A 27,436-nucleotide genomic window follows, 5' to 3' on the forward strand; every position below is an offset into this window, starting at 1 on the left:
TGCCATGGAGTGTGCAAAACACCAAGAATACAAATGGTACATTAATTTGTAGATGTTCCATTATTTAAAACATTTTTATATTAGAACACACAGAGGCATATTTTGAAATACACACATAGTCTTATGAATTTTTGAGATAAAACATGAGAACGCAAGGGTATTTAACCCAAATACCCTTGCGTTCTCATGTTTTAGTGTAGTTTGTTTCTTTCCCCTCTCTTTTCTGTGTAAAACTTTTAATTCAATTTCCCATTTGAAAGGCTCCTCCTTGCCAGGACGCTCGCTTTATTCAGGGTCCATGCCCTTGCTTCTTCCACTGCCTGTCTCAGGCTTAAGTCCTAGTAATACACCTGCCAGCCCCTTCTCTAGAAGCCCCTTCTGTTAACAGTATCTGCAGTGGAGCTGCTGGATATGCATGAGAGTTCATGCTCTGCCCCTCACTGGCTCTTCTCCCAGATGACTGAGCTTCTGACATATGATTTTGATCTTCTTTCTAGGTCTAGAACTATAACTAAATCCTAATTCCCTGTCTGCATCCATAAGGACAAATTTTACCTTCCATAATGGATAGGCGCAAGCCCTACTGCAAACTTTAATTAGATCTCAAGTACTTAATATTGGAACTGTTTTATTCTCATCTATATGCCTACGTTGCATGTGTCCCTGTACCTTCAGAAAAGTTGGAACAAAACAAAGAGGGCAGACATTATGTAAGTTTTCCAACAGGCAATGGAAGAAAGGCCATGTAAAATAAAAAAGAACAATACAAAAGGAGACATCTTGGAGTGGAAGTGTTGAGTCCGGTTTGGAGGAGGAGGTGAGAAAGCAGAGTTGTAATCAGAGGACTGGGGAGGAAATGAGCTGAGTGGATCCTGCTCTGCTGTAGTACCTGAAACTTAGAGGAAATGCCTGGAGAAATTAGGACATCATTTGGCAGCAGCGAACTTCTTTTGCCCTAGGAAGTACAGATTATATTAGAGAATAGATTATTTCCAATTTTATTTCTGTTTATTCAACCAGAGGGAATAACCTAAAATTCCAGTAGAGTGGCCTCTAGATATAGAGAGGCCTTCATCAAAAGTCATTTGTGAACAAACTGCTTTCTTCACAAGTCACTAATTTTTCCTTTTTTTGTAATAACATTTGCAAGTGTCATGTAATCTTTTACTCATAGACCTTACTTTCAAATGGGCCCATCTTATTTGTTTTTGTCTTTTAAAAGGTCACCATGTTACTGAGAAAGTGCCATATCGATAAGTACTATAATTTAGATTCTAGGTCCTGAACTGCACGCAATCCACTCTATGTGAATGGTAAGTGATCTGGATACTGCCTAACTCTAAGTACGTTAATTTATTTGTGGTCTGATTAGCCCAAATGTCAATCAGGAATGTGCATTCACATCATATCATACTAACGCTCTTACACTGAAGTATTCTGGACAAAATAGTAGAATCCACAAACCACTCTTCTCTATCTTTCTCCCAAGATTGAGGATAAAACACCACATCATTTCTTGCCTGCCTCTCTTGTAGCTAGAGGTGGTCATGTGACACATCTTCAGGCAATAAGATGTATGGGGAAGTCTTGGAAAAACAGTCTTTCCTCAAAAAAGAGAGACATACACAATCATTAAAAACTCTTTTATTTTGCCCAATTCATGTCTGTCTTTTGAAGCAATAAACTGGAGAGTGAAAGCCAATATTCGAAAGGTGGCAGAATAGGGGAGAGAGAGAGAGAGAGAGAGAGAGAGAGAGAGAGAGAGAGAGAGAGAGAGAGAGTGTCTTTGTTGAGTTATTGAGCCAACCTAGGAACACTGCTTCAGACTTGTTGGTAATAATAAATATCCTATGATTTAAATCATTGTTGCTTGGATTTTCTCCTGTGAGTTTTATATTCTACATGGAGTCAACACAGTCCCTGAGATCGCTCATGGAACCGGTAGTCCAGTCCTCTCCATTCACACATCATCGCCTAGGGCCAGAGGCGTGAAAGATGGGGAAGTGGAGGAGAACATGGTCTGACACTCAGGCACGCAAGTGCCGCTTTCTGAAGAGTCCCAGAAGTAACAGGAAGAGACTTTGAAGAGCCCAAGGTCTTATTCCAGCATGTGGGAGCTAACTATCCAGCGACAGGTAATTGATATCTATGAGCTCATTTATTCCCAAAGACAGTGACATCTGTGACATTCGTGATAAAACACACATCATTTTTATTTATTGTCAATTCTTGATGGCGCACAGCTCAATTTGTTCTGCAGACATGGCCTGCTAAAGGAAGTGTCTCTTTCTAAACCAACAGCTGAAAATACTTTTTATTGTAGATTGTAGAGTTTATGCACGCCCTACTAGTGTGAATAAAGTAAGGACATGTTCCAAGATACCCTGACGTGTGCCTCATTTTTGTGTTAGGCTGCCCAGCTGATTTTGATGGTGTCTACATCTTTGCTTGTGTGAGGCCACTGGTCATAGTTTTCAAATGTGTCCCTCCACCCCTCACCCACAATGGAATTTGTAAATAGATTAAAGCATAGTAGGTTTGAGAAAGGCAGTGCTGGGCGCAGAGCCTTATACATGTGAGCCCAGAAGTGCCTCTGCTCTGAATTTGAGGGAATTTTGAGACTTCCCTCTGTCTCTATTTCACTTTTGTCTCTGTTTATATAGTTTTAACCAGTCAGATAAGACTGGATTCCTTTTGCTAATCATCTGTTAGACTGGGTCATGGTTCACTCTAAATGTCAGAAATAGAATGTTTTCCCAATCTCCCCTCACTCTGGATAGAATACGAATTTCCAAGGCAAAGCTCCCCCGTGTGGGATGGAGATGGGACTCTACACCTTCTGTTTCTTATGCAACAGTAACTTCAATAATATGATTTCCAGATATGCGGGTGGGAGACTCAAGGGGCCTGTCTACCATGACAGCTCTTTGTGCACTGGCCTCGCCATCCAGTTGGGACTAAGAATTCCTTGAGATAAGGCACTATTTCTTACTCACCTTTGTATTCCTTGCCATTCCTAGCACAGAGCAGTTCTGAAAAGTTTTGCTAAATAGAATTGGAGAAAGAGAACAGAGGGCATCCTGGAATTGAATTATACTTCAACGCACCTGTTTCTATCTATGTAAGAAACAATTTTTTTAATGTTAGAATTAAGATTTCTTTTTTTGCTCGGGCATGCCTTCAGAATCAAATCTACACTTCTTAGCTGTTGCTTTAAGACTGAAAATTGCTCTCTCCTTAAATAAACTTTAATTTAAAAGCCTCTATCAGTGGGAAGAATTGTCCTGGCACTTTTATATATGTTGCTACATTTAGTTACTTTCCATTCATACCCCTTTTAATAGTACAGGGCATTATTTTTATTTCCTTATCTCAATTTTAATATTTAATTTATTCATATTATTTATTGATATTTTATGCTAGGTACATTTGTTCCTCATAATATCCCCTCAGGTGAGCATTTCACCCTCTTGTTACAGACTAGAAAGCTGAAACTCCGATTAGGGCAGGGACTCATGCAGTCCCAAGGGTGCGCAGCAGGAAGGGAGGTAGGCTGTTTTCTGTCCCAGGCACCACACCTTTCCTTCTGCTCCACAGTTTTATCTTCTTTCCCCTCTGTGGTTTTTAACCTTCTCAGCATAAGCATCCTTATCTCTTTAGTTATTAATCACTTTACTCCTTTCAATCTCAAAAGAACTGTCTCCATAGTTTTCGTTGTTGTTGTTATTGTTAACAACAATAACAACAACAACGAAAATAAGGTTTGTGCTGGGAGATTCATGAATGGGTGGGGTGTTGGAATGGAGAGCTGATAAAGAGTGGAGATTAACTCATCGGTAAATCTGAGAAATTCCGAGTTATGGGAGAATGTTCTGTAGAGAAACTACATGTTTTGTAGAGAAACCATGTTTCGTAGAATGTTATTAATTGCCTTTACTTTTTCTCCCTGCTTGCTTCTTTCCAAAGTTGTTTTAACAAACAAACCTGACCAAATACATTATTTGAAATCCATATTACCCATCACAATATTCTGAACAGTGGTGTTATGAATAGTGGGGTGTCATGCATAGATGCCAGAGGTCCAGTACCTTTGAGTTTCTATTTTTTACCTGCTCTAGTCCTTTGCTATTCAGAATGTAGTCCTTGGATCAACAGTGTCACAATCCCCTGGGAGTTTTCAGAAATGCAGTTTAGCAGGCCCCACAGGAGGAATCTTCTGATTTCTAAGCACATTAAAGTTTAATGTAGTTAGGCTAGAGTTTTTGCAGCAATCTTGGTCTGTTCTCTTGGAGTCCTACCTTTGCTTTGCTTAGAGTATATACATATTCACATTCGAAACAAATTCTTGATTATTTTGGCAAGGTATTCTAATGTGTGTATTATTCCATACACCTTTTCCTAGCTGCCTTTGGAAATGTCATTCAGTTGGTTAAAACAGTTATTTCTAGTTCTCCTCAGGATCTTCGGTATGTTTCCTTGAAGGCAAGAACCATGTTTTATTTACCTTTGCACCCACACAGTTTCTTGTATGTAAATGCCCAATAAGATAAAAGCTGAATGAGTTTGAATAAGTGATTGAATGAATGAATACATGGGAGAAGAGGAATCTTGATGGTACATTCCTTGAAGACTGGGACAATGTCTTACTCATCCTTGAATTGCCAGTGCTTCCCAGAAAACCTGTCAATAAATGATTCCTGGTTAAGTTGTTCCACAAGAGGACCCAGTCTGATTATTTTTGGCATAAGACCACAGAGAATGGGAGCAGAAGAAATGGAAATAAAATGGTGTGCTAAGTTTACTGCTAGGAACTCTCAAAATTGTTACCTAAGCTAATCGTCACAACATCTTGTGAATTGCGTATTATTTTAAAGGCGAAAACTGAATTCTGAAATTTAAGTACCTCGCCTAAATTCACGCGGCTAGTGTCAGAGCCTGATAATTCTTGCAATTTGCCGTGTCATTGTGTGCACAGCCCTGTTTCTGCAGAGATTGAAAGATAAAAGAGGAATGATCCTTTATAATAAAATACAAAAATGAATGACTTTCTGAGTTCCCCTCGTACATCAGAAGCGCTGTGTCTCTGGAAGAAAGAGCGCCTCTTGCCTTTCAACCACAAACTAAGCAAGAACAATGCAATGAAAAGCTACCTCCCAGCAGGTCGTTTTCCGAAAACGGAACGCAGGTACTGAGACCTTCAGGCGCCGGGGGGACCAGAGAGGAGCGGACACAAGGCCCGCAGTTGCTTGGTAACGCCCGGAGGAGTCCCAGCATAATAAGGTCCCAGAGAAGTGTCACTAGCCCCAAGTGGGACCCTGTAGCCCGCTCGCTTCGCGCCGGCTGCCTGTCTCCGCTGTCTGGCGGCCTAGGGCAGGGGAAATGTTGCAGAAGCAGTTGGATCTGTCTCTCATTACTGCTCAGATAGTCCAAAAGCTCAAGGGCTCCAATCTGTACGCTCAGTTGGAACGGCAGGCCTGGGTAAGTGAGGCCGAGTGGGAAGGGATGGAGACGGGCGGGGCTGCGGCGGTGCCTGGTCTTCTGAACCCCGCTAACCTAAGCCGAGGCCCGCTTCTGGTCACTCCAGCCCGCTCTTGTGCACGGAAGATCCTCTCTTCCATGTGTAAGGTCCACTTGCTCAGCCTCGCGAGTGGGGTAATAGGTTTTTAAAGAAGGGTGGGGCGCATCAAGCCATTCTTCAGGCCAGAGAAACGCTGAGATTATTCATTTGTACTGTAGACCGTTGCCGGGTCTAATTTTTTTAAACTGCTGGAATCAGCGGAGGTAGGTTGGACCACGCCTTCCTTCACCTTTTCTGTTCTGTAGGTGGGTTTGAGCCCCCCAGGTGCTTTTTTGCTTTAGCTTCAGTCTGTAACCTTTCACTGTAACTGGCAATAATTCCCTCTCTGTCCGTCCACCCCACATTTACTGAGTATTTTCTAATATACTAGGTTCTTTGGATGCAGAGATTGAGCAGATCTTTGCCTTTGTGTGTGTGAATGTCATAAATGGAACCATACAGTATATAAATTTTCGTGCCTGGTTTATGTCATTTAGCATAACGCTTTTGAGATTTATCCATGTTGTTGGTATTTCAGTTCTGTTCCTTTAAAAAATATTTTCAATGACAGTTCACAAACAGTATTATATTAGTTCCAGGTGTACAACATAGTGATTAGATATTTGTATACCTTATGAAGTGATCACCTTAGTAAGTCTAGTTCCTATCTCAGTTTTGTTCCTTTTTATTGCTGAGTAATATTTCATTGTTTTGATGTGCTATAATTGGTTTATTCATTCATTGGTTTGCTGGGCATTTTCGGTTATACAGTTATGAGTTGTTTCTGGTTATAGAGATTGTGAGTAAAGCTAATATATACATTCTGGTACAGATTTTTTGTTTGAATATTTATTTTCCCCCTGTTTGGGATAAATATCTATGAGTAGAATTACTGGATTGTGTAGTAAGTGTATGTGTAATTTTATAAGAATCTACCAAACTTTTCCAAAGTGGCTGTAGCATTTTGCATTTCCACCAGCAATTATGAGAGTTTCAGTTGCTCTGCCTGCTTGCTATTACTTGATGTCAGCTTTTTATTAGTTAATTTTATTTATTAATTACATTCCTCTTGTAGGAGTGTAATGATATCCCATTGTGACTTAAATTGCATTTCCCTAATGACTAATGATATTGAGCATCTTATTAGGTTTATATCTTCCTTGGTGAAGTATTCTGTTCACATCTTTTGCCCATTAAAAATTGTGTTTGTTCTCTTATTGTTGAATTCTAAGGATTCTTTATATATGACACAAGTCCTTTATCAGATATGCACCTTGCACATATTTCCCCAAGTCTGTGGATTATTTTTTCATTTTCTTAACTGGGTCTTTCAAATAGCAAAATATTTTAATTTTGATTACGTACATTTTTTTATCAATTTCTTCTTTTACAATTTGTGCTTTTTGTGCCCTACCTAAGAATCTTTGTTTTGTTCTAGAAGTTTTATAGTTTTAGCTTTTACATTTAGATCTGTGATCCATTTTGAGTTGATTTTTGTATATGATGCAATGTAAACTATTTTTTTTTTTTGCATGTGGTTGTCTAATACCATATCTATTTCTAATGCCCATTCGTTAATTTCCTTGGCATCTTTGTTGAAAATTGATTTAGTACACACACACGCGCGCGACTATGTCTGGCTCTGTTCTGTTCCATTGATCTATTTGTCTATCACTATGGTAATGACTGTGTCTTTATAGTAAGTCTTGAAATCAGGTAATTAGTCTTCCAAATTTGTTCCTCTTTTTCAAAATTGTTTTGGCTATTCTAGGTCCTTTGCTTTGCCATATACATTTTTAGAATCATTTTGTAAATTACTACAAAAAAGCTTGCTGGAATTTGGATTAGGATTCTATTGAAACTATAGATTAATTTGAGAAGAATTGACCTTTTAACAATATTGAATTTTCTGGCCCATGAATACACTTTATCTCTCCATTTATTTATATTTTCTTCATTTTCTATTGTCAGTGTTTTACAGTTCATTATACAAATCTTGCACATATTTTAAGATTTCCCCGAAGTATTTCATGTTTTTGATACTATTATAAATGTTGACTTTTTGCTCATTTCAGTTTCCAATAGTTTCTTGTTAGTATACAGAAATACAATTGATATTTATCTGCCATGCATCCTGTGACCTTACCAAACTTATTTATTATAGAACCTTTTTTTGTAGATTGCTTAGGGTTTTCTAGGTACTTGTTTCATATATGAATAAATATAGTTTTACTTTTTTCTTTCCAATCTATATGCCTTTTATTCCTTTTATTTCTTTTTCTTGCCTTGTTATACTGGCTAGTGCCTCCAGTGCAATGTTGTATAGATGCCATTTACTAGATTGAAGATGCTCTCTTCTATTCTTAGGTTTCTGAGAGTTTTATTATGAATGAATGCATGTTGAATTTGTCAAATACCTTTTTTTTGTATCTGTAGAGATGCTCGTGTGATTTTTCTTTTTCATATGTTAACATGGTGAATAATACTGATCAGTTTTGGATTTTGGACCAGCTTTGCATTCCTGAGATACTTTCCACTTGGTTATAATGCAAATGTATTATTCTTATTATATATTTTATGATTTGATTTGCTAATATTTTGTTGAAGATTTTACAAGTATTTTCATAAAAATTGGTTTGTGGTTTTATTTTAACATCTTTGTCTAGTTTTAATATCAGGTAATGTTGATCTCATAAATTGAATTGAGAAGTGTTCCTTTCACTCCTGTTTCCTGGAAGAACTTGTCTGGAATTAATATTATTTCTTCTTAAGTGTCTGGTTGAATTCCAAGTAAGGTCATTGGAGCCTGGAGTTTTCTTTGTGGGAACATTTTAAATAAAAAAAATTAATTTAAAAAATATACGCAGGGCTATTTAGGTTATTTATCTTGTTGAATGCTCCATTTGTACTTGAAAAGCATTAGCATTCTGCTGTTGCTTTTCTATAAATGTCAATTAGGTCAAAGAGTTTGACAATTTTTTTGAAGTGTTTTATATCCTGACTGAGTATGGAGGCTTCCGTCAAAACAGTCAGGAGGCAAGCTAGGTTTGAATTTTGTTATTACTGTTATTAGCTTCGGTGTACCACAGGCTTCAAATATGATGGGCTGCTGTAGCATTGTGCTTAGAAAGAGTCCTGGGATATAAGAGGGGTTTTCTCAGAGTTTCTACTACATCCTCCACTTGCATCTGTCTCTGCTTACCTGTGCCACAGAGAGAAGTCTCTCTCCTTGCTCTTATTCCTTCCCCATGGTAGGTACAGGTGTTTTCTGATTCCTTGGTACTGTCTAAGTCCATGTGCATTGGGAGTGGGCCTTTCTCAGAGTTCCTTCTTCTTCTCCCACTGGCAGCCAAACTCTGTATCTGTGACAGATTCCTGCTCCTCCTTAGTTCTGGCTTACCTCTGCTTTATACTGGTATATGATCCTGAGCCCAAGAAAGTTTCCCTACCTTTCCATGAAGTAGGTAGTTATTGCATTTATCTCACCCCAGAAGCAATGAATTATTGCCTGGTGTTCAGAGTGGTTTAGTTTCTGAACCCTCCCCTAGAGGTTTGATGCCTTTTCCTCACATGAGAGGAGAGTTTGGGCAAGGTGGCATGGTTCTATGCTTGTTCTGCAGTGGCAACCTATCCCTTCTTGCACACCTGGGTCACAAAAAAAAGGGGCTCCCTACAGTTCCCTGATCTTCCCCTAGTCTTTTGTGTGGGCATCTGGTAAAAGACTTTGGAAAACAGCATGCAAGAAAGTATGAATTCCCCTTGTGTTTTGAGCTCTCAGTCATTCTATACTAACATGCTAGCCCACATCTAATCTATAAGTTAAAATTTTAGCTGATTAGCTGATTTCTTTTTTCTTAGGTAGCCTCCTTTTCCTCCTGTGCTCTGCCAAAGGTGAAATAATTTGGAGTCCCAGCTGTCCTTGAAGGGGCTTGTTATCCTGTGGAATTTAGTTCACTTGATTGTCTTACATCTTCAGTTTCTGATAAGTTCAAAAGTTATGATTTTGTAGATTATACTATTTTTTCTCATTGTTGGGGTGGGAGAGACATTTCTTATACTGGCTTTCTACATTCTGTTAGCAGAACTCCAATAATAGGTGTTTCAGAATTGCATTTATGTCCACAAGAAAGATTGGTCTGTAATTGTCATTTCTTATAATGTCTTTGATAAGTTTTATATTCCCCCCTTTTTATTTTCTATTTGCTGCAAGAGCGTTATGAGATTTTTTAAAATGAAATGTTTGGAAGAATTCTCCAATGAAGCCTGTGTCTCAGATTTTATTTGGGGAAGTTATTTTTTTTAATTAGTGGACTTTATTTTTTAGAATAGTTGTGACTTTACAGAAAAATTGAGCAGAAGATACAGAGTTCCCATATATTCCCTCTACCCTTGCATACAATTTCTGCTATTATTAACATCTTGCATAGTGTAGTACATTTATTGCAATTGGTGAAACAATATTAATACATTATTATTAAAGCCCTTAGTTTATATTAGGGTTCTTTGTGTTGTACGGTTTTAAGGGTTTTGACAAATGTATAATGTCATATGTCCACTATTCTACTACTTTATAGAATAGTTTTACTGCCCTGAAAATATTCCATGCCCACCTACTCATTCCTCCCTCTTCTGCTTTTTTTTTTTTATTGTTTCTATTTTTTTTTTGCCTTTAAGAATGTCATATAATTGGACTCATATAGTATGTAGCCTTTTCTAGCTGGCTTCCTTCCCTTAGCAATATATATTATGTTCCTCTATTTTTTTCTTTTTTGACGAACAGTATTTTATACTGTGGATGTATCACAGTTTGTATATGCATTCGCCTATTGAAGGATGTCTCGCTTGCTTCCAGGTTTTGGCCCTTATGAATACAACTGCTGAAAATATTCCTATGTAGATTTTTGTGTCAGCCTAAGTTTTCAGCTCATCTGGCTGTACCATTTTGCCTTCTTACCAGCAATGAATGGAAGTTTCTGTTGTTCCATATCCTTACCGGCATTTGCTGTTATCAGTGTTGTAGATTTTAGCCATTCTAATAGGTATGTTGTAATATTTCACTGTTGTTTTAATTTGCAATTCCTTAATGACATAGAATACTAAGCATCTTTTCATATGTTTATTTGCCATTTGTATGCCTTCTGTTCAGATCTTTTGCCCATTTTTTTAATTGGGTGTTTTCTTATTGTTGAGTTTTAAGAGCATTTAGTTTGTGTCAGGCACAATTTTAGGCTCAGGGGTTACAATAGTGAATAAGATAAAATTTTGCCCTCATGGATTGATGCTAATGTTACAAATAAAACAGGCTCACAATCCCTTATCCAAACCCTGGGGCCAGATGTGCTTTGGAATTTATATTTTTTCAATTTAGAAAGGTAATTTATACATATACAGTATGCTATTTAATATCCCTAACATGATCTTGCAGCACCTTGTAATTATACACATTAATATTTATGCAGCAAAATGTGTGGATTTTCACAAGTGTGATAAATAAGGACTATAAATAGTCTCATGTCAATTCAGGTCAGATCAGATTTTGCTGTCAAATAAGTTCAAGTCAGGACATATTTGCCCCAATTGCATTATGAAAAAACTTTGGTTTTCAAGTTTTTGGAATTTCAAATAAAGGATTATGTATCCATATCTATAACATCAGACAGTTAATTGATAAAATAAAAAGTAGGGCAAGGGAATAGAGAGAAAGATAAAGCAGAGTAACGAGATGATTACATGGGAAACTCAAAAACATATATTTATTAGTTCTTAAGATAAAATAACAGACTTATAGTATTATAAATTCAAAAATATAATTATAGAACTCTTTAAGATAATGCAGTTTTGGACTTGAAAAACATGTGATAACAACTTTGCTTTAGTTTATATCCATCAACATTTAATAGAAATCAACTAACTCTTAAAAGGCAACTTTACAAATAAGCTTTGACACTATACTTTTAAATAACTGGATGTTTATTTGTTAAATGCCTTTACAAATTTATTCTGGAGGGCATTTTCTTGCCACCAGCATTTTCTGGACTGCTTCCATTTTGTCTGTTTGAGCATACACAGAAAATGCTGGAGCAGTTAGGAAAAAAGTTAATTAGAAAAATAAAAGCACATAGAGCATTTTCAAAGACAACGTAAATGATTTTTAGATTTTCCCCCACCACTATTGCTTCTCTTTTTGTATTATAACTAAGCATTGACTGTATTTTCATGTATCCTTATATATATTGAAGTTTGATTATTTAAGATCTTAGTGCGGTAACATGGAATCTTGTGTTTCTAGAAGGGGTTATGTTTTTGATTTCTGAGTTTCCTCAGTTACTTTGTTATGAAGCCAACCTGCATCTTAAAATTGAATACGCTCACTCATCCTCTAGACACTAGAATAATAGCCTACATCCAAATTTGATATCTAGCAGTAGATCATCATTATTTGTATCATGCATTATTTGTACTTAAAATGGATGTTGTGTAAAACCTCAAATGTTATTTCCATTCCATTAAGTATTTAATAAGTCTTTTTGTTCAGATTGTTATTATAAGTAATAGAATTGTGAAAGGAAGGAAACTGAAAGAAGATAGGCTTTGGAGAGAAAAGACATAATATAAATGATAGGATGTTGTCACAAGTCTTGAACTCCAAAGCATCCCAATGCTAGTGTCCCTTTACTAAAAAACCTATGAGCTTATATCTCAAATATTGTTTGTTTTGTATTCATCATTATCAGAAATATGTACCATATATACAGAATTTTGAGAGCATAAAAAAGGAGAGAAGAAACTGATCATTTATTATTTATTTTAGGGAAATGAAAATCAAATGGATTTAATTAAATATTTTAATTAAATATATTGTTTGAAAGGCATGGATAGGTAGAACATATATTGTTATTGAAAAACCTGTGCCATAATTAGAGCTTATCTTCTGTTCTTTTTTTTCCCCGCCCTCTCTAGGGTGGGGTTTGGCATATACTAGGGGAAACCCCAGATTGGACCACTGCTGTTGATATATAAATGAATAATTCAGGGACTCTGATTGTGTTTGGTGTGAATCAGGGAGTGGTATCATCCTCGCCCATACCAACCTTGGCTACTGTCATGTCCTTTAATCCTGGAAAGTGAGACAATGAAGAAATTAATTATGGTGTACAGGATTTCAAAGTACGAAACCTCTTGTCTTCATAGAATTTATGTACTGGAGGGATAAGATAACTATTAAAATGTGGGTTTGCTTTGTGTAAGTAAGTATATCTCTCCATGTTTTATTCCTGCACTGAGTTGCTTAGAGAAGGTCATGTAAGATTCTTGAATTAGGTAGGGCCAAGTTGAAATGAGAGGGAAAAGACAGATTACTAAATGTAAACTGAAGACTGTTTCAGGCATAAAGTGTATTATGAAAGGAGGCTAAAGTAAAGATGAGGAGTGAGGGGGTTAAGACAGCCAGTGCTGGCAGAGAAGTGGGTCAGCTTGGGGACATCAGCAAAAGAAACCAGTGAGGGATCCATCTTCAGGTGAGAGAAACCAGAGCAGGGCTCCAGTTACACAACCCAGATTGAGGATAGGGCACCGTCAGCTGGCATGGGGCCAAAATTTCCGTTTCGAAGTTAAGACTTATTCCTGGCCAAAGGCATGTCCATTGGGACTACTAAAATTATAGAAACAAATCTGGTCCACAGTTTTAGAAAGATCCAAAAATTTTAGGAAGAAATAGGAATACTCAACTCAACATGTTTTAATGAGCCTCTCTTCTGTGGTGGTGAGGGGCTCTTGGGAGAAATTAGACAAAGTCCAAAACAATTGTGTTCATGATAAGAATGCTTGGAGATTGATGTGGGAAAGGGCATCATGTCCTTTTTTGTTGTTTTTTTTAAGCAAGGCAACCCTTGATTGACTTCACAGATTGCAAGGACCTTGTCAGTTTACAATCCCTTATTTTTTTATTTTTTTTGCGCCTACAGCACCTGGTCTTCCTAGATAGTCTGCCATCCAAATACTAACCAGGCCTGACCCTGCTTAGCTTCCGAGATCACATAGGATTGGGCTTGTTCAGGGTAGCATGGCTGTAGACATGTCCTTTTTTATCACACTTTTCCTTCATTTTGTTTATGTCCTTCAATACATTGTGACTTCATCAAGAGCGAGGGAGGACTATGTCTTGTTTTTCTTTTTATATCCAGCAACTGGCATACAGGAAGTGTTCACTTAATTATTGAAAGAAGAATGCAAATGAATAGGCTTATCCTAGGGTAGAGATTATACTAAAAGGAAATGGCTGGCTGAGGATGGAGAAGACTTGGACGGTACCCAAGATGGGAAGATGGGAGTGAATTCCAAATGTAAGAACAGTGAGAAGGCTAAGCAGGTTTCTGTTGTAGGGCACTTCTAGGGAGCACAGATTATATGGGTTAGGTAGGAGTAGATTTTAGAGGCTCGTAAATGCCAGAATGAGTTTGCCTTTATTCTGTAGGCAGCGAAGGTGTCACTGAGGTATTTTGAGGAGGGTGAAGACATGAAGGTGGTTTTTAGGAGCGTTCATCTGGCACTGGTGAGCAGGACGGGGGTAAAGGAGAGTGTTCCAGCTTCATCCTGCACTTTATTCCTTCCCACATTCTATTGGAACTTCTGCTGTTCCACAGACTGTCGGTGCTCAGGAACATTCCCATGCCGTTGCTCCTCAGCCTCTTCTCCCGTGATCCCTCTTTCTAGTTTCTTCATTGCTCCTTTCCCTGGATGGTACCTCTGTTGTAACATATTTTCTTTCTTATGGTGGAGTTAGTTTTTTATTTTTTTAAATTGGCTATTCTTTTCTGGACTAAAAATCCCAGAGAAGAAGAACAGTGTCTTATTTGTCTTGTGTTTCCCATGGGATTTTGCAGGTCTGGATATAAGGAATGTGTAGAGCAAACACACTCATTGAAAACGTGTTTCCGAAGTACTATGCGATAGGTACTGTGCTGGATCCTGGGGTACAGAGATGAAAGACACTTGTCCTCAAGAAGCCTATAGTCTAGTGGAGTGGTTCTTAAGGTATGGTCTGTGGACCCCTGGTGGTTTCAGGTCAAAACTATTTTATATAATACAATATATAATCTATAATACAATAACACCTTTTTTAAAAAAGAAAATCTCATTGTGCTGACATTTGTGCTGATGGTAAGAAACAGTGGCAGTGCGTTTAACTGCTGGTGTCTTAGCACAAAGCAGGGGACTTGTACCAAAACGTATTAGTAGTTGTTGTATTCTTCACCATCATGTATTTACAGTTAAAAAAGTCAGTTTTACTTGAGTGTCCTTGATGAAACAGTAAACAGTTATTAGTTTTATTAAATCTCATTTCTTGCATACACATTTTTAAATATTCTGTTTGAGAAAATGGAAAGTATGCATTAGGCACTTCTGCTGTATGTTGAAGTAAGATGATTATCTAGAGGAAAAGCACTCCTGCAATTCAGTGATCAACTGAGTTACAAGCATAACTGCTTTTTAAAAAAAACAAAACACCATTTTTACTGAAAAGAACAATTGACAAACTATTGTTACTCAGACTTAGGTATTTGGCAGACATTTTCCCTAAAATAAACAAAGTGAGCCTCACTTCAAGGAAAACCATTATGTGTTGCCAGTGATGAAATTCAAGCTTTAAATAAAAATTAGATTCTATAAAACTGTATCCACTTCTGTGAACTTGCTGGCTTCCCACTACTTAAAGACTTTTCTGATGCTATTGATGATGATGTTAAAGAATGTTGCTTTTTGATATTGTTTAATAAAATGTGTCCACTGCATCACTTAGTCAGTCAATATATTTGAAATGATCAATGCATAATGTTACAAAAGCATGTATAGGTAGAAGATTGGTTCAAAGTGTAAGGCAGATTGATACATATTCATATAATAATAAAGTATGAAAAGTTTATTGATATTCAGATTCAGCATTGCAGCTAATCTGTAGGACACTACTCCTTGTTAAACTTTGGTGTACTATCAAAGGAGAATATCAACCTTATTAGAAAAGGATATTACAATACCCTTCCCTTTTCCAATTATATATCTGTGTATATATACACAGATTTATATATATATACACTGATTATATATACACTGATTATATATACACTATTATATATACACTAATTATATATAATAGTGTATATATAATCAGTGTATATATAATCAGTGTATATATATACACTGATTATATATACACTATTATATATACACTAATTATATATACACTGATTTTTTCATCTACATCAGTCAAAATAATCTAGTGTCACAGATGGAATATCCCAGCAGATTGAAGAATCCAGCTATCTTTTATTAAACCAAATATCAGATTTGCAAAAATGTAAAATAATGCCTAACTTTTGTTTCTGAAAATATAGTTCTTTTTAATAAAAATATTTAGGTTAATAAATTCTAATGGGTTTATATTATTATTTTTAAATTAGTTAAATAATTTTATTGTGGTAAAATATATGTAATAATTTTATTGGGGTAAATATATGTAATATTTTTCATTTTAACTATTTTTTAAGTGTACAGTTCAGTGGCATGAAGTACATTTGTGCAGTAATCACCACTGTCTATCTCTAGAACATTTTTCATCATCCCAAACTGAAAGTCTGTACCCATTAAACAAGAACTCTCCATTTCCCCACCGCACAGTCCCTGGCAACCACTATTCTACTTTCTGACTCTATGAATTTGACTATTCTAGGTACCTTATTATATGAGGAATCCGATGGTACAGTAAGTCATCACTTAACACTGTGGATAGGTTCTGCAACTTTAAATGAAATGATACATAATGAAACCAATTTACCATAGACTAATTGACATATGTAAGAATCATGTTGAACGCAACGATGTTATTTGAGGACTTGCTATGTTTGTTTTCCTGTGACTGGCTTATTTCACTTATAATGTCAAATATCATCTGTGTCATAGATGTGTCAGAATTGTCTTCCTTTTTAAAAGCTGAATAGTATTCCATTGTTGTATATACTAGTTTTATTTATCCATTCATTCATCTGTGGACACTTGGGTTGCTTTCATGTTTTAGCTGTTGTGAATAATGCTGCTATGAGCACGAATGTAAAAATATCTGTTCAAGTCCCTGCCTTCATTTCTTTTGAGTGTGTACCCAGAATTGGAATTGCTGAATCATATGGTAATTCATTTTTTTCGAGGAACTGCCATACTAATAAGAAACCAGGTTTAATTTTTCTGTTTTAATTTCTAATACTGTAAATATCAGGGGATGTAATCCACATAACAAAAGCACTCCTAGATCCTTAATAATTTTTAAGAGAGTCCTGAGACTTAAAAGTTTGAAGATCAGTGGTCTAGTGGAATGAGTGAAGTAGCGAGGTCAGTTAGGAGATTACTATAGTGGGGCCCAAAAATGACTTTGGAAAAGTTTATATTTGAGCCTCACAATAACTTAGTTCAGTTAATAGTTTCCCTATTAAAAAAAAGAAAAGAAAAGCAAAGAAAGAAAATTGAAATACAGAGAGGTTAAGTAATTTGACCAAGATAATAAATACGGCTGAGAGATGATTCCAGGCCTTCTGATACAAAATCCCTCTCTCGTTTAGTCCTACGTAGTTTTTAAACTATGCTCTATTACATCCAAGGATTCTGAAAATGTTCTAGTCATTTAGAAATACTTGATTTAAAATTACATGAAAAAACAACACTCTTTCAAATGCATTGTTATATCAAATACTTCATAATCTACTACTGTGCTTCCAAATTAACTTATTTCTGGGTAGATCCCAGGGGGAAAAAAACAAAAACAAAAACCTGCTTCTTTCCTATTTCTTCCTATGTTTGGAACACTTACAAATGTGTCATCACTGAGGAAGGATGTAATTCTGCGCTGGTTTTTCAGAATATTTGGGCTTGTGTGTGTCCGCTCATGGTACATCGTACAAGTGGGGATAGTAGTACAGGGGAGTGTGCAGTGTTTGGTGTTGGTCAAGCCGAGCACAGGTACATCTGCTCAGCAGCCCCCATCATGGTACTCTGCTGAGATGCAGGACAAGTGAGCCAGCAATGCATCATGAGGTAGCAATACTATGGTATGCATAGTTTTAGCAGTTACAAGTACCAGAAGTTCTTTGTCTGATTTTTGTATTTATGATAAATAATTTTAGTGATTTGTCTTCAAAATAAAAATTTCCAACTGCTTCTCCTTCAATTTCCCACAGCAGTTTAATTGGGGAGTGTGTTGAGATTGCCAGGATGGCTGTTAAAAATGCAAACACTCATCTCTGTGAATTTCTATTTACATTGAGCAACCAAAACAAAATACAAAAAACAAATTGTGTATCGAGGCTATAGCAGTATAAAGTTGTACCTTTTTAATGTTAATCATACTTTAGACAACAAAAGACTCATTGTTCTCATTGTCTAATAATACCATTTTCAGTGTGTTTTATATAATAGGGTTCCTATCAGGGCTCAGATTTCATTTGAAAAGGGATTATGCTGCTAAAACATGTTTGAGAAATGCTGTGCCTTACCATGTTGTCCTCCTGTTACTGTTCCGCTTTTGATTTTCCAATTTCTCAATATTTTTATAATTAGATGAGACGATTAGTGAATTTGGTTTGCCTTTGATATAAAAAAGTATACCCAGGAGGTGTAGCAACCTTGAAATGCTGAAAATGTTTAGAAAGAATAACCATTTCTCTCTTGAAGTTCTTCAAATTGTGCTACCTCTGAGTCATTTCCAAATACAAGCTTAGTAAAAGAAAACCTATTTCCTTTTGCCACAGTGCTTTTGAATAATAAACAGGGTTTTGCAGCTTTTAAAATCCTAGGAAAAACAAACTTAAAAATAATTTTTATAAAGTTCCTTGTTTATTTTGGGGGAAATTTGTTAAAAAGGATATAACATGGTTTGGTCAGTATAATTTTTTCAAGAAACAATGCCAAGTTAACATTTGGAATGCAGAAATAAAGAAGATATCATTTTGCCTTTGAATTTAACAGTCAGGAAGATAAATAGGTGAGTTGATAATCATCATAAATGCTATGACAGAGGAACAGAGTGTACTATCTTTGCAGGCAAGGGTGGGAAAGAAGGTGGTATTTGAGGAATGTCTTGGAAGATAGTAGGTGTTTGCCAAGGTGGTGGAGGGGCACTTATATCTGAGGAAACATGAACAAAAGCCTGGAACCCCTAAAGTTTTTGGCAGTTGGGGAATCAGTGAATATAGTTCACTGCGACTAGAGAGTAGGATATGCATAGGGAGGAGGTATGAGAAAAGAGAGGATGTTGTTAGCTTGGTGGAGAAGCAGCTGATAAATATGGAAAGATAAGTTGGTCCATATAATGAAGGGCCTAGTGTGCCCACCCTGCTGAAAAGTTTAGACTTCTTATGTGTGCTATGGAGGTCCACAGCCAGGAAAGACTTATGTTTTAGGACGAAAACGCTAGAAGATGGATTGGAAAAAAGAGAAATTGCTTTATTTATTTAATAAGCATTTACTGACCACCTACTTGTGAAAGTAACTACTGTAGGCACTTAGGATACAACAGTGAACAAATAGACAAAGATATCTGCCTACTTCTAAGTGTAGCAAAATAGAGACCAATAAACGTAGTAAATAAATTAATCATGCAGTATATTAGGAGATAATAAATGCTAACAAAGAAGAAAAAGTAGAATAAGAAGGTGTGAGAATGGGGGTCGGGGATAGTTGCAATTCAAATAAGGTGGCCAGATGTCCAGTTCAGAAGCCGTTGTGTTGTTCCAACAAGAAATGATGAGGATGTAGACTTAAGTGTGGGACTTTAGAATGGAGAGAAGGAATTGACTGGGGGACATAATTTCTTTTTTTTCTTTTTTAACTCTTTTGATCATAAAATAAAACACAAACTATACAAAACAAATCTGTAATATAATGAATTATTATAATCTGAATGACTGTAAAATCCACCCTAGTAAAAAAGTGAAACTTTGCGTTTGACCTTTAGAATTTCTCACATCCTGAATTTTTCAGATTACACACTCATAGTTAAGCTTAGCATGTTTCTCTGTCCTTTGTTTGACTTGTAAATTGACAGCTGGACCCAGCGGCTTTAGCAGACTCAGGTGGCCATGGCTGTTGGCAGTGGAGTGTTCTTTCATTGAGAAGCACATCTCGTCTGGTTATCTTTTGCAAGGTTAATAGCTGTTTTTTGCCCAATGCCTAAAATTAGTAGCTCATTAAGAGTTGCAAAATGGTGATATTCTAAATATATCATATCTGTTTTAGTTATTAGCTGGAATACTCTTGTAAAGAGACATTGCCCCTTATCTATTATTTGGTTACCCAGTGTTACAGCTTCTATAGGAAAGGCAGGGTAAATGACTTTTCCTTTATTTAACAGTTTTCAAGGTAATAAGTTCGTTCCTTGTCATCCTCAAGTTTTATTACTTTATCAAGATTTTCTCCTCAATGTGACCTTCTCTGGAAAGTGTCCTGGTTGGTCCGTTTCGAGAATTCATAGATGCTAGGTTACTCCAGTCTCTTCAGACCTCGTCTGCTATATTGGAGCAGGCAAAACTCCTCCCAGTTTTAGCTCTTGTTCTAAAATTGGTGTATCATATGTTCCAGTGAATACTTGTTGGCTATTATGGAGTCCTCCATCAAATACTCAACTGCTTCCCTCTGCTTTTTCCTGGATGGATGCTAATACCATATAGATCTTGTTTCTGTTGGTTTGTCCCCAACTGCTCATATTTTAGGTTTATGGGGGATATCTTAGGACCAAATTTTGTTGTACATGTTTTCCTTGGGATTTTGATTTTGCTATCTAGGTGCCTGGTCTGTTTTAAGTGGAAATCAGAGATTAAAAACAAAACGCACTGCCACTAATGCCATCTTCCCAGAAATGGGTCGAATCTTAGAAGAGTTAGTGTGCAATTGAGAATAACGGAAGTTTCTGATTTGGAAGATCTGGTGGATGGTAATTGAATGGATAAGGATTAAAAAATAGAAGAGAAGGAGCAAGGCAGTGGATGGAAAACGAGATCAATTTTTGACTTACTAGGTTTGAGTTGCTTATAAGATATCCTAAGAGAAATGCCTTATTAAGAAACAGGCTTCTGGAACTTGATGGAGAGAGCTAGAAGTTGATGAAAGACCAACACACTGAAAGTAATTGAAGTCATTCTAAGTTGAAGAAATTATTATTTTTGGTAAAAATTGCAGTATGAAAAACCAGTAGACTAGAAAGCCTGCAGTTGAAAATGAAAGAGATACTAATAAACATTTGTGAAATTGTAGTTTTATATATTTTTCGTAAATATGCACGACAAATGCAGGTTCACACTGAGCAGCACTCCAAAGAGGAAGACAATATTCAAAAATCTATTTTATGGATGCAACTGGGGTTTTGGTCATTAGGTGATGATGCTGTTTATATGCTGAATATAGTATATTAAGAGAATGAACTTATGAAATTGGGGTATTTTCCTTACTAGAAAAATAGATGTTAAATATTCATAAAGATAAAAACCATAGATGATGTTAACTGTTCATAAACTGCAAGTTTTTATATTTTGAGTGGACTGCACTATGCTGTCACAGATCCTCTGTTTTAAAAATAGGTGAAAATATCTTCTCTCTTGAGAGCTAGTCCAGTTCTAAGGTGCTCTGACCTCAAATGGGAATTTTTAAATACCATGCACATTCGGACATTTCTTTTTAAAATTTTAGTTAGTATTAAATGACTTGCTTTTGACCTCTGTCTTTTTCTTTCTTCTTCTTTCCAAAATTAGGCCAGTCTTCAGAGACCCGAGATTAAACTTGAATCACTAAAAGAAGACATTAAGGAATTCTTTAAAACTTCAGGTTTGTAAGCTGCCTTTTCCCCTAATTCTTTAAGGCAAAATAAGGAAATACTTTATTTGAAAGGAATATTTTATCCCCAGCTGTCCAATTACTCATTCGAAATTGTGAAATGGTGGCTGGATAGGTTTTTATTTGGGAAGAATTAGAACTTTCATACATATTAATAAAATGCTGCAAAAATTCAGGAGCAGTGGGGGATGACTCCTTTACGTTAACCACTTTTAAGTATTGTTACCTTCCTGATCAAAATATATCCTGAATGTATGAAGAACCTCCCTGGTTAAGCGACTTGTCTTTTACTTTTTATTTGTGGCTTTTTTCCTTCTACATTTCTTTTCCCTCCTCTTTTCTACCCTTTCAAAGAAAAAAGAAAATCCTACTTCTTTTTAGAGCAAGAAGAGAAGTTCCCTATTATAAACCTTTGCACATGAAACTGATGTATTAAGTGGTTTACTTACCCAGAAAAGTTCAAGTGGTTAGTGGTTAATCTAACTTGTTTAATTGGCAGTGCCTTATACTAATCTGCTTCTGTTGTTTAGGAGTTTACTGATTAGTTAGTTGTAACTAATTACTTGTGATCTATGTTTGTCAAGTGCCTGGCTGTTTCTGCCCTTCCTTCAGAACATTCTTCATAGCACTAGTAGTACAATCGCTAAAGATTTTGGCATTCATCGAGTACCTTAACAGTAAAAAAAAAAAAAAAAAAAAGGGAGAATTTTCCTCCCATCCTGATAAAATGGTGCAATAGTTTTACTTAAAAAATAATGTCATGTTTACAACTTGGCTATGCAGTGTTTGCCAAGGGGTATAGTGAATATATAGGAACTAATTCCTTAATAACACTTTATACAGCAATTGGCTGTTGATAAAGTTCTTTCAAAAATGAATATGATGTTACAGTTTTAGGTAAATTTGATTATAATGTGTATATTAGAAACTAATATGTTTATATATTTTATTCTTTTTTAAAAAACAGGTTGGGAAAAGAAACTTCAGAATGCTGTTTATAGTGAACTGACTGTGTGAGTTTTTCATACCTATTTTGAGATACTGTCATGTTAGCTATACTAACTTTGTAAGTACTGAATACAGTATTGCTATATATACTCATTGTATTAATATATCTCATTAGTATTTAATAGCATTTCAAATAAGTTAATACTTTTAACAATTACAGTTTTACCTGAGAATTAATAATGAATAGGTGGGGTTTTTATACCACCAAAAATTTTATGTTAACAATTTATTTAGCCAGTATAATTAGGGAATAAGATGTTTCTCATAAGTTAACACTTCAGAAAACTGAAGCTAACCAGCCTTCTTTTTATTGCTGCCATTTCAGATATTACCCTTTTTATTTGTCTTCATAAGTGACTGTACTAGATATAATTGACTTTTTTTGCAAAATCAATATCATTATTAAGAAATGAATGTTTCTGTTTATGTGGACTTGCCCTCAGAGTCTGTTGAGGTATATAGAACTATTTGTCATTACAAAAATGTAGATTTAGAACATTAGCTTTTGTAGTTTTTAAATATTTTATTATTCATCAGTTATTTACTGAGTACCTACCATGTGCCAGCACTACGCTAGGCGCTGGGAATATAGTATAGAACAATAAGCACAATTCCTGCCCTCATGCAGTTTATATATAGTCTAACAGAATTCTTATGTCCGCTTCTTTATTTTAACCGCTACCAATGCATCTGTGTCTGTAGCATCCTCTCCTTTCTAACGCTCCCCTTTCTAACTTGCCCCTTCTAACCTGCTGTTAACCGGAAAACAAGACAACTCAGTTTACCAGAACCATTTCAATATAAAGAGACTCAATGAAAGTCTGGGCACCTGTGTTAGACACACATTTTTAAAATCAATATTTGCTTCTTGGTTTATCACCATTTTCTCACTTGGTTTATGAAGTCTTAACATCATGTATCAGTGTTGTCTATTAATTAAAGTTGACTGTGACTATACTTTTGGTGCTAGTCACCATGACAAGTAAGGTTTTAAATTCACAATATGTATAGAGATGCCACAGCGTGATTAATGCGAACATGGTGATTTCTCTCTCTGACAATTACATAGAAAGCTTGTAATTTCAATGTCTTTGTCTTTGATACTGGTAGAATCAAAGCATCTGTTGTGTGTAATTCCAAACATGGATTCTCATTTGATGATTGCCGTTTTTGTGATCTAATGCAATCTTGAAAATTGTTCTTGAGACAGAGTGCCTTTTTATACTTGTGGCATGACATTATTTCATTCATGGTCATATCCTCAGTACCCTACACAGTAGATGTTAACTAAATATTTTTGAATAATTTTGAAGGAGTCCATTAAAACTTCCTTTTTCCTCATTGGGGTTCTGAATAAATTGAGAAATAAGATAAAACATAAAGGCAAATGAGAGATCAAGATTATACTTTATTTCTGATAAAGACTAGGTGGGAAGACATAGCTTAGTGCAAGAGCAAAATGAGTCATTTAACTGAACTCCAGAATTAAACAGACTTGCCCTTCCAGTTACATAGTGTGGGTGAACATGTTCAGTTTATTCTTCCAAAATTTAAAAATTAGATAAGGCATTAAACCTCTTCTGTGGTTCTGGAGAGGGGCCAAGGCTGCTGTAGTAACAGAGCTCTTGTCACAGGGACGGACCCTCCAGAGTGAGGGAGAGGGGTCTCCACACACAATTCAGAAGAGGAGAGGGGACTTGGCATGTTTCGTTGCACTTTTTATTGGCAGAAACCATTAGATAGACAAGCAAAAACAGCAGAAAGTGAAGTAGAAATATTCATTAGGTTAAATAATCAGAGTTGAAAAGAATTTCTCTCACACCTAATAGAGGTGCGGACACGTGAGCTATATAGACGATACCTAGAAATTGTTCACTTCATTTTACTTAGTAAACATTCCAAAGATTTTTGTCAGATTCTTAATTAACAAATATAACTGGAAACTTTCCATTTTCTGTTATTTATGTGAAATGTGTAATTATAGCCCAAGTCAGCTCTTCGCACTCAAGGTTGCCACTTTGTTTAGTTACTGTGTTGTTAATAATGATATAATATTACATTAATGGTCATTTACATTGATCAAATTCATATTTTATGTCATGCGCTGTGCTAAGCACTTTATATACATTGCCTCATGTAATGTAATTTTCATAGCAACTCTATAATTTAGAATTTATTATTATCACCATTTTACAGAATAGAAAACTGAGGCTCAGCCCACTTTAGTAACTATTTAGTAGCTAGTAAATGGCAGTGTGAGGGCTTGACCTCCAGATGCCTGATTCCAAAGCACTTGGGTTTTACTACATTTCATGTATCTCTCGCCTGGATTAAAAGTATTATGAAGCAAGAATTATGTTTTACTTTAAGCATCTCCTATAGCATCAAATAAATGCTATTCAGTTAGAAAAAAGTTATTGAGCCATTTACCAATGCTAACACATGATAAATATTTGTTGAATTGAGGCACTCAGTATAATTATTCATCCTAAACTTACAATAAAAAGTTCAATAAGACAGTCTTTACACTGAAAATGCACCGGTTTCTTTCTTTGTTTTAGTCTTCATTGTACTATGTGTAAAGCTATTTATAAAGAATTAGATGACATCATTTTCCCTTAAGGAACATAAAGAAATAAATAAACCTTTTTTTAAAAAACCCTTTATGCATATATAAGAAGATATACCATAGTCTCCTGTTATAGTAGATATATGTAAATGTCTACAATACCTTGGAGAGGTATGAGTGTTGAACAGTAGTGGACAATAATGGAAAGATTTTAGATAGTGAGTACCTTACACTAGACCTCGACATCTGCTAAGCCTTTATAATGTTCCTGGTGTTTGCTGGAACAGTGCTCAGGCAGTGAACCTGGATCAGAATATTTTAATCATATAGTTCTTCTTTGCCTTACTTTAAATGTTACCATGTACTTGTTATGTGTTACGCCTGAAGCTGGGTACTGAGGAAAATGAACAAGCTAGATAGCCTTTGCTTTCATGGAGTTTACATCCTGGTGGAGCCGACAGACTTTAAAGAGGAAGTTATGGTGCAATATTATAAGTGCTATGATAGGGGAAGTACAACGAGCACCTAGTGCTTGACTCGAATTGGGGATGTTGTGATGGTTTAGCAAAGGAAACAGTATTCATACTAAGATCAAAACACTAAGCTAGAGTTAGTCAGGGGAAGGATTAGAAAAGAGAAGTGCCTTAGGCAGAGAGATACAATGGGCTCAGATATTTTAGAAGGGAACAAGAGGCTTAGAGACTTAGAGGTGAAAATGTGACACATTGGAGGAAGAAAGTTGTATGGCTGGGTGATATAGGGGAAAGGGCATGGTAAAGGATGATGCTGGATATGTAGGCAGGGCTGTGCTTCGTACTCAAAGCTTTGTAGACTGGATCCTAAAAACATTTAGGTTTTAATTTAGAATTTTAAGCATAATAGTGACATGACCATATTTGTATTTTATTCATTCAACAACATACTAGTTATCTAAGATGTGCTAGGCATAATGCTAGATGCTGGAAATACAATCACTGTTGAATAAGGAAGACACTCCTCCTGGATAGCAGCCAGGCAAATTGGCAAATAGTTTGAAAATAGTGTGGAAGCAGGGGACACTACTTAAGAATCTTTTGGATGAATGCAGGCGAGAGATGTTGGTTGCTTAATGCAGAGTCAGTGGGGTAGAAAAAGATGAGATGTATTCAAGTGGACAGGAAGAGTCAGGAGTCAGCAGTGACGCACAGGTTCCATGCACGGCTCCTATCTGACAGCCCTCATCTCCACAGACCACTGTGTGAGCTCTGTGGGGATAGAGATTTTAGCCTATTTTGTTCACTGCCGTATCTTTATTACCTTAAACACTTAGTAGCCTCTCATTAAATATTTCTGAATGAATAAATATCTAACTTGATTTTGGTTCAGTATTAGTGTTTTGGGTTGCCACTTCTTGCTACCTGTTTTTTGGATCAATTTCTTTGAGAATTAACTCTTAAGATTATTAGGAAGTATTTTCAAGTTTCAATCCTAAATGTCTTAAGTTTTATTACATTTAGAAAGAATGTTAAAATGAAAGGATTTTAGAGCACTATTAAAGAGATAAACCACATATCTCTTTACAAATTATATATTGAGCTGTATGAAATATATAGCTTTTAAAACTATCCTGCATATCAGAAAGAATACTGAGGTATCTAGAGGCTATCATTTTTTCCTTTGAGAAAGATAATTTATTTAAGTACACGGAATGTAGATTTTAGTGAACAGCTAGAAGTAATTAGTAAGTGAAACTGCTTTATAAATTAGGTAAGATAGGTTGCCTTTTTTATTCTAGAAATGTTTTTTATGGACATTTGAGCCTTTTATACTTAGGTTCTGGGATAGGTACAAGTGGCCTGTTAACTCTTCACACGCTGATGTCCCAGCATGAAGAATTTCTTGAAAATTCCATGTGTGGTTCTCAATTATTGGAACATGGTGCTTTGCTGTGGGTACAAGTCCTATGACCAACTTCAAAAGGAGTTATATGTTGCTGTGAAAGAGTTATATATTGCTTGGAACCTCTAAGTAAATGTTGAAAACGATCATGTTTTCCTATTGCCTTCTCTGTCTATGATTTCGCATCACTCTGTGCCTTGATTATTACATTCCAGCCATTCTGGCTTTCCACCTCAGGGTCTTATGCTTGCTGTCCCTCTACCAGGAATGGTCTTCCCCCAGATCTTTGTGTCGTAGACAACTTCTTCTCATTCATGTCTTAGTTCAAATATTAGCTCCCCTAGATGCCTTCCCTACTCTTCCAAACCACTTCTATCTCATACTCTGCTCTCATTTTCTCATGGCACTTATTACTACCTGATATTATTCTATGTGTTTGTTTTTGTAATTATTGACTTTCTTTACTAGACTGTTAGGTATATGAGAACAGAGGATATTGTCTTAATCATCACCATATACTTAGTACCTAGAATGACTCAAAAATTTGTTGAATAAAT

At 35.9% G+C, this 27,436-nt stretch overlaps 1 protein-coding gene and 1 pseudogene across 6 annotated transcripts in view; one reads left to right on the top strand and one right to left on the bottom strand.

The window, feature by feature from the left end:
* Nucleotides 1-5,250: 5,250 nt before the first annotated feature.
* TBC1D19 (TBC1 domain family member 19) overlaps nucleotides 5,251-27,436 on the top strand; it is a 104,751-nt gene continuing 82,565 nt past the window's right edge. For 2 of the 6 annotated variants that reach the window (XM_011365491.2, XM_023534256.1), the window contains exons 1-3: nucleotides 5,251-5,478; nucleotides 21,343-21,415; nucleotides 22,392-22,437. In XM_011365491.2, the coding sequence (XP_011363793.1) occupies nucleotides 5,380-5,478; nucleotides 21,343-21,415; nucleotides 22,392-22,437 (218 nt within the window). In that variant the 5' untranslated portion in view covers nucleotides 5,251-5,379. Of the gene's footprint in view, nucleotides 5,479-5,567; nucleotides 5,782-14,464; nucleotides 14,591-21,342; nucleotides 21,416-22,391; nucleotides 22,491-27,436 lie in introns of those variants that run through there. The other 4 variants (XM_023534260.1, XM_023534267.1, XM_011365509.2 and 1 more) reach the window with 4 other exon arrangements.
* Nucleotides 13,513-13,631, bottom strand: LOC111744004 (annotated as a pseudogene).

This window comes from Pteropus vampyrus, unplaced genomic scaffold (genome assembly GCF_000151845.1).
Source record: "Pteropus vampyrus isolate Shadow unplaced genomic scaffold, Pvam_2.0 Scaffold5, whole genome shotgun sequence".
In the NCBI taxonomy this organism is placed as follows: domain Eukaryota; kingdom Metazoa; phylum Chordata; class Mammalia; order Chiroptera; family Pteropodidae; genus Pteropus; species Pteropus vampyrus.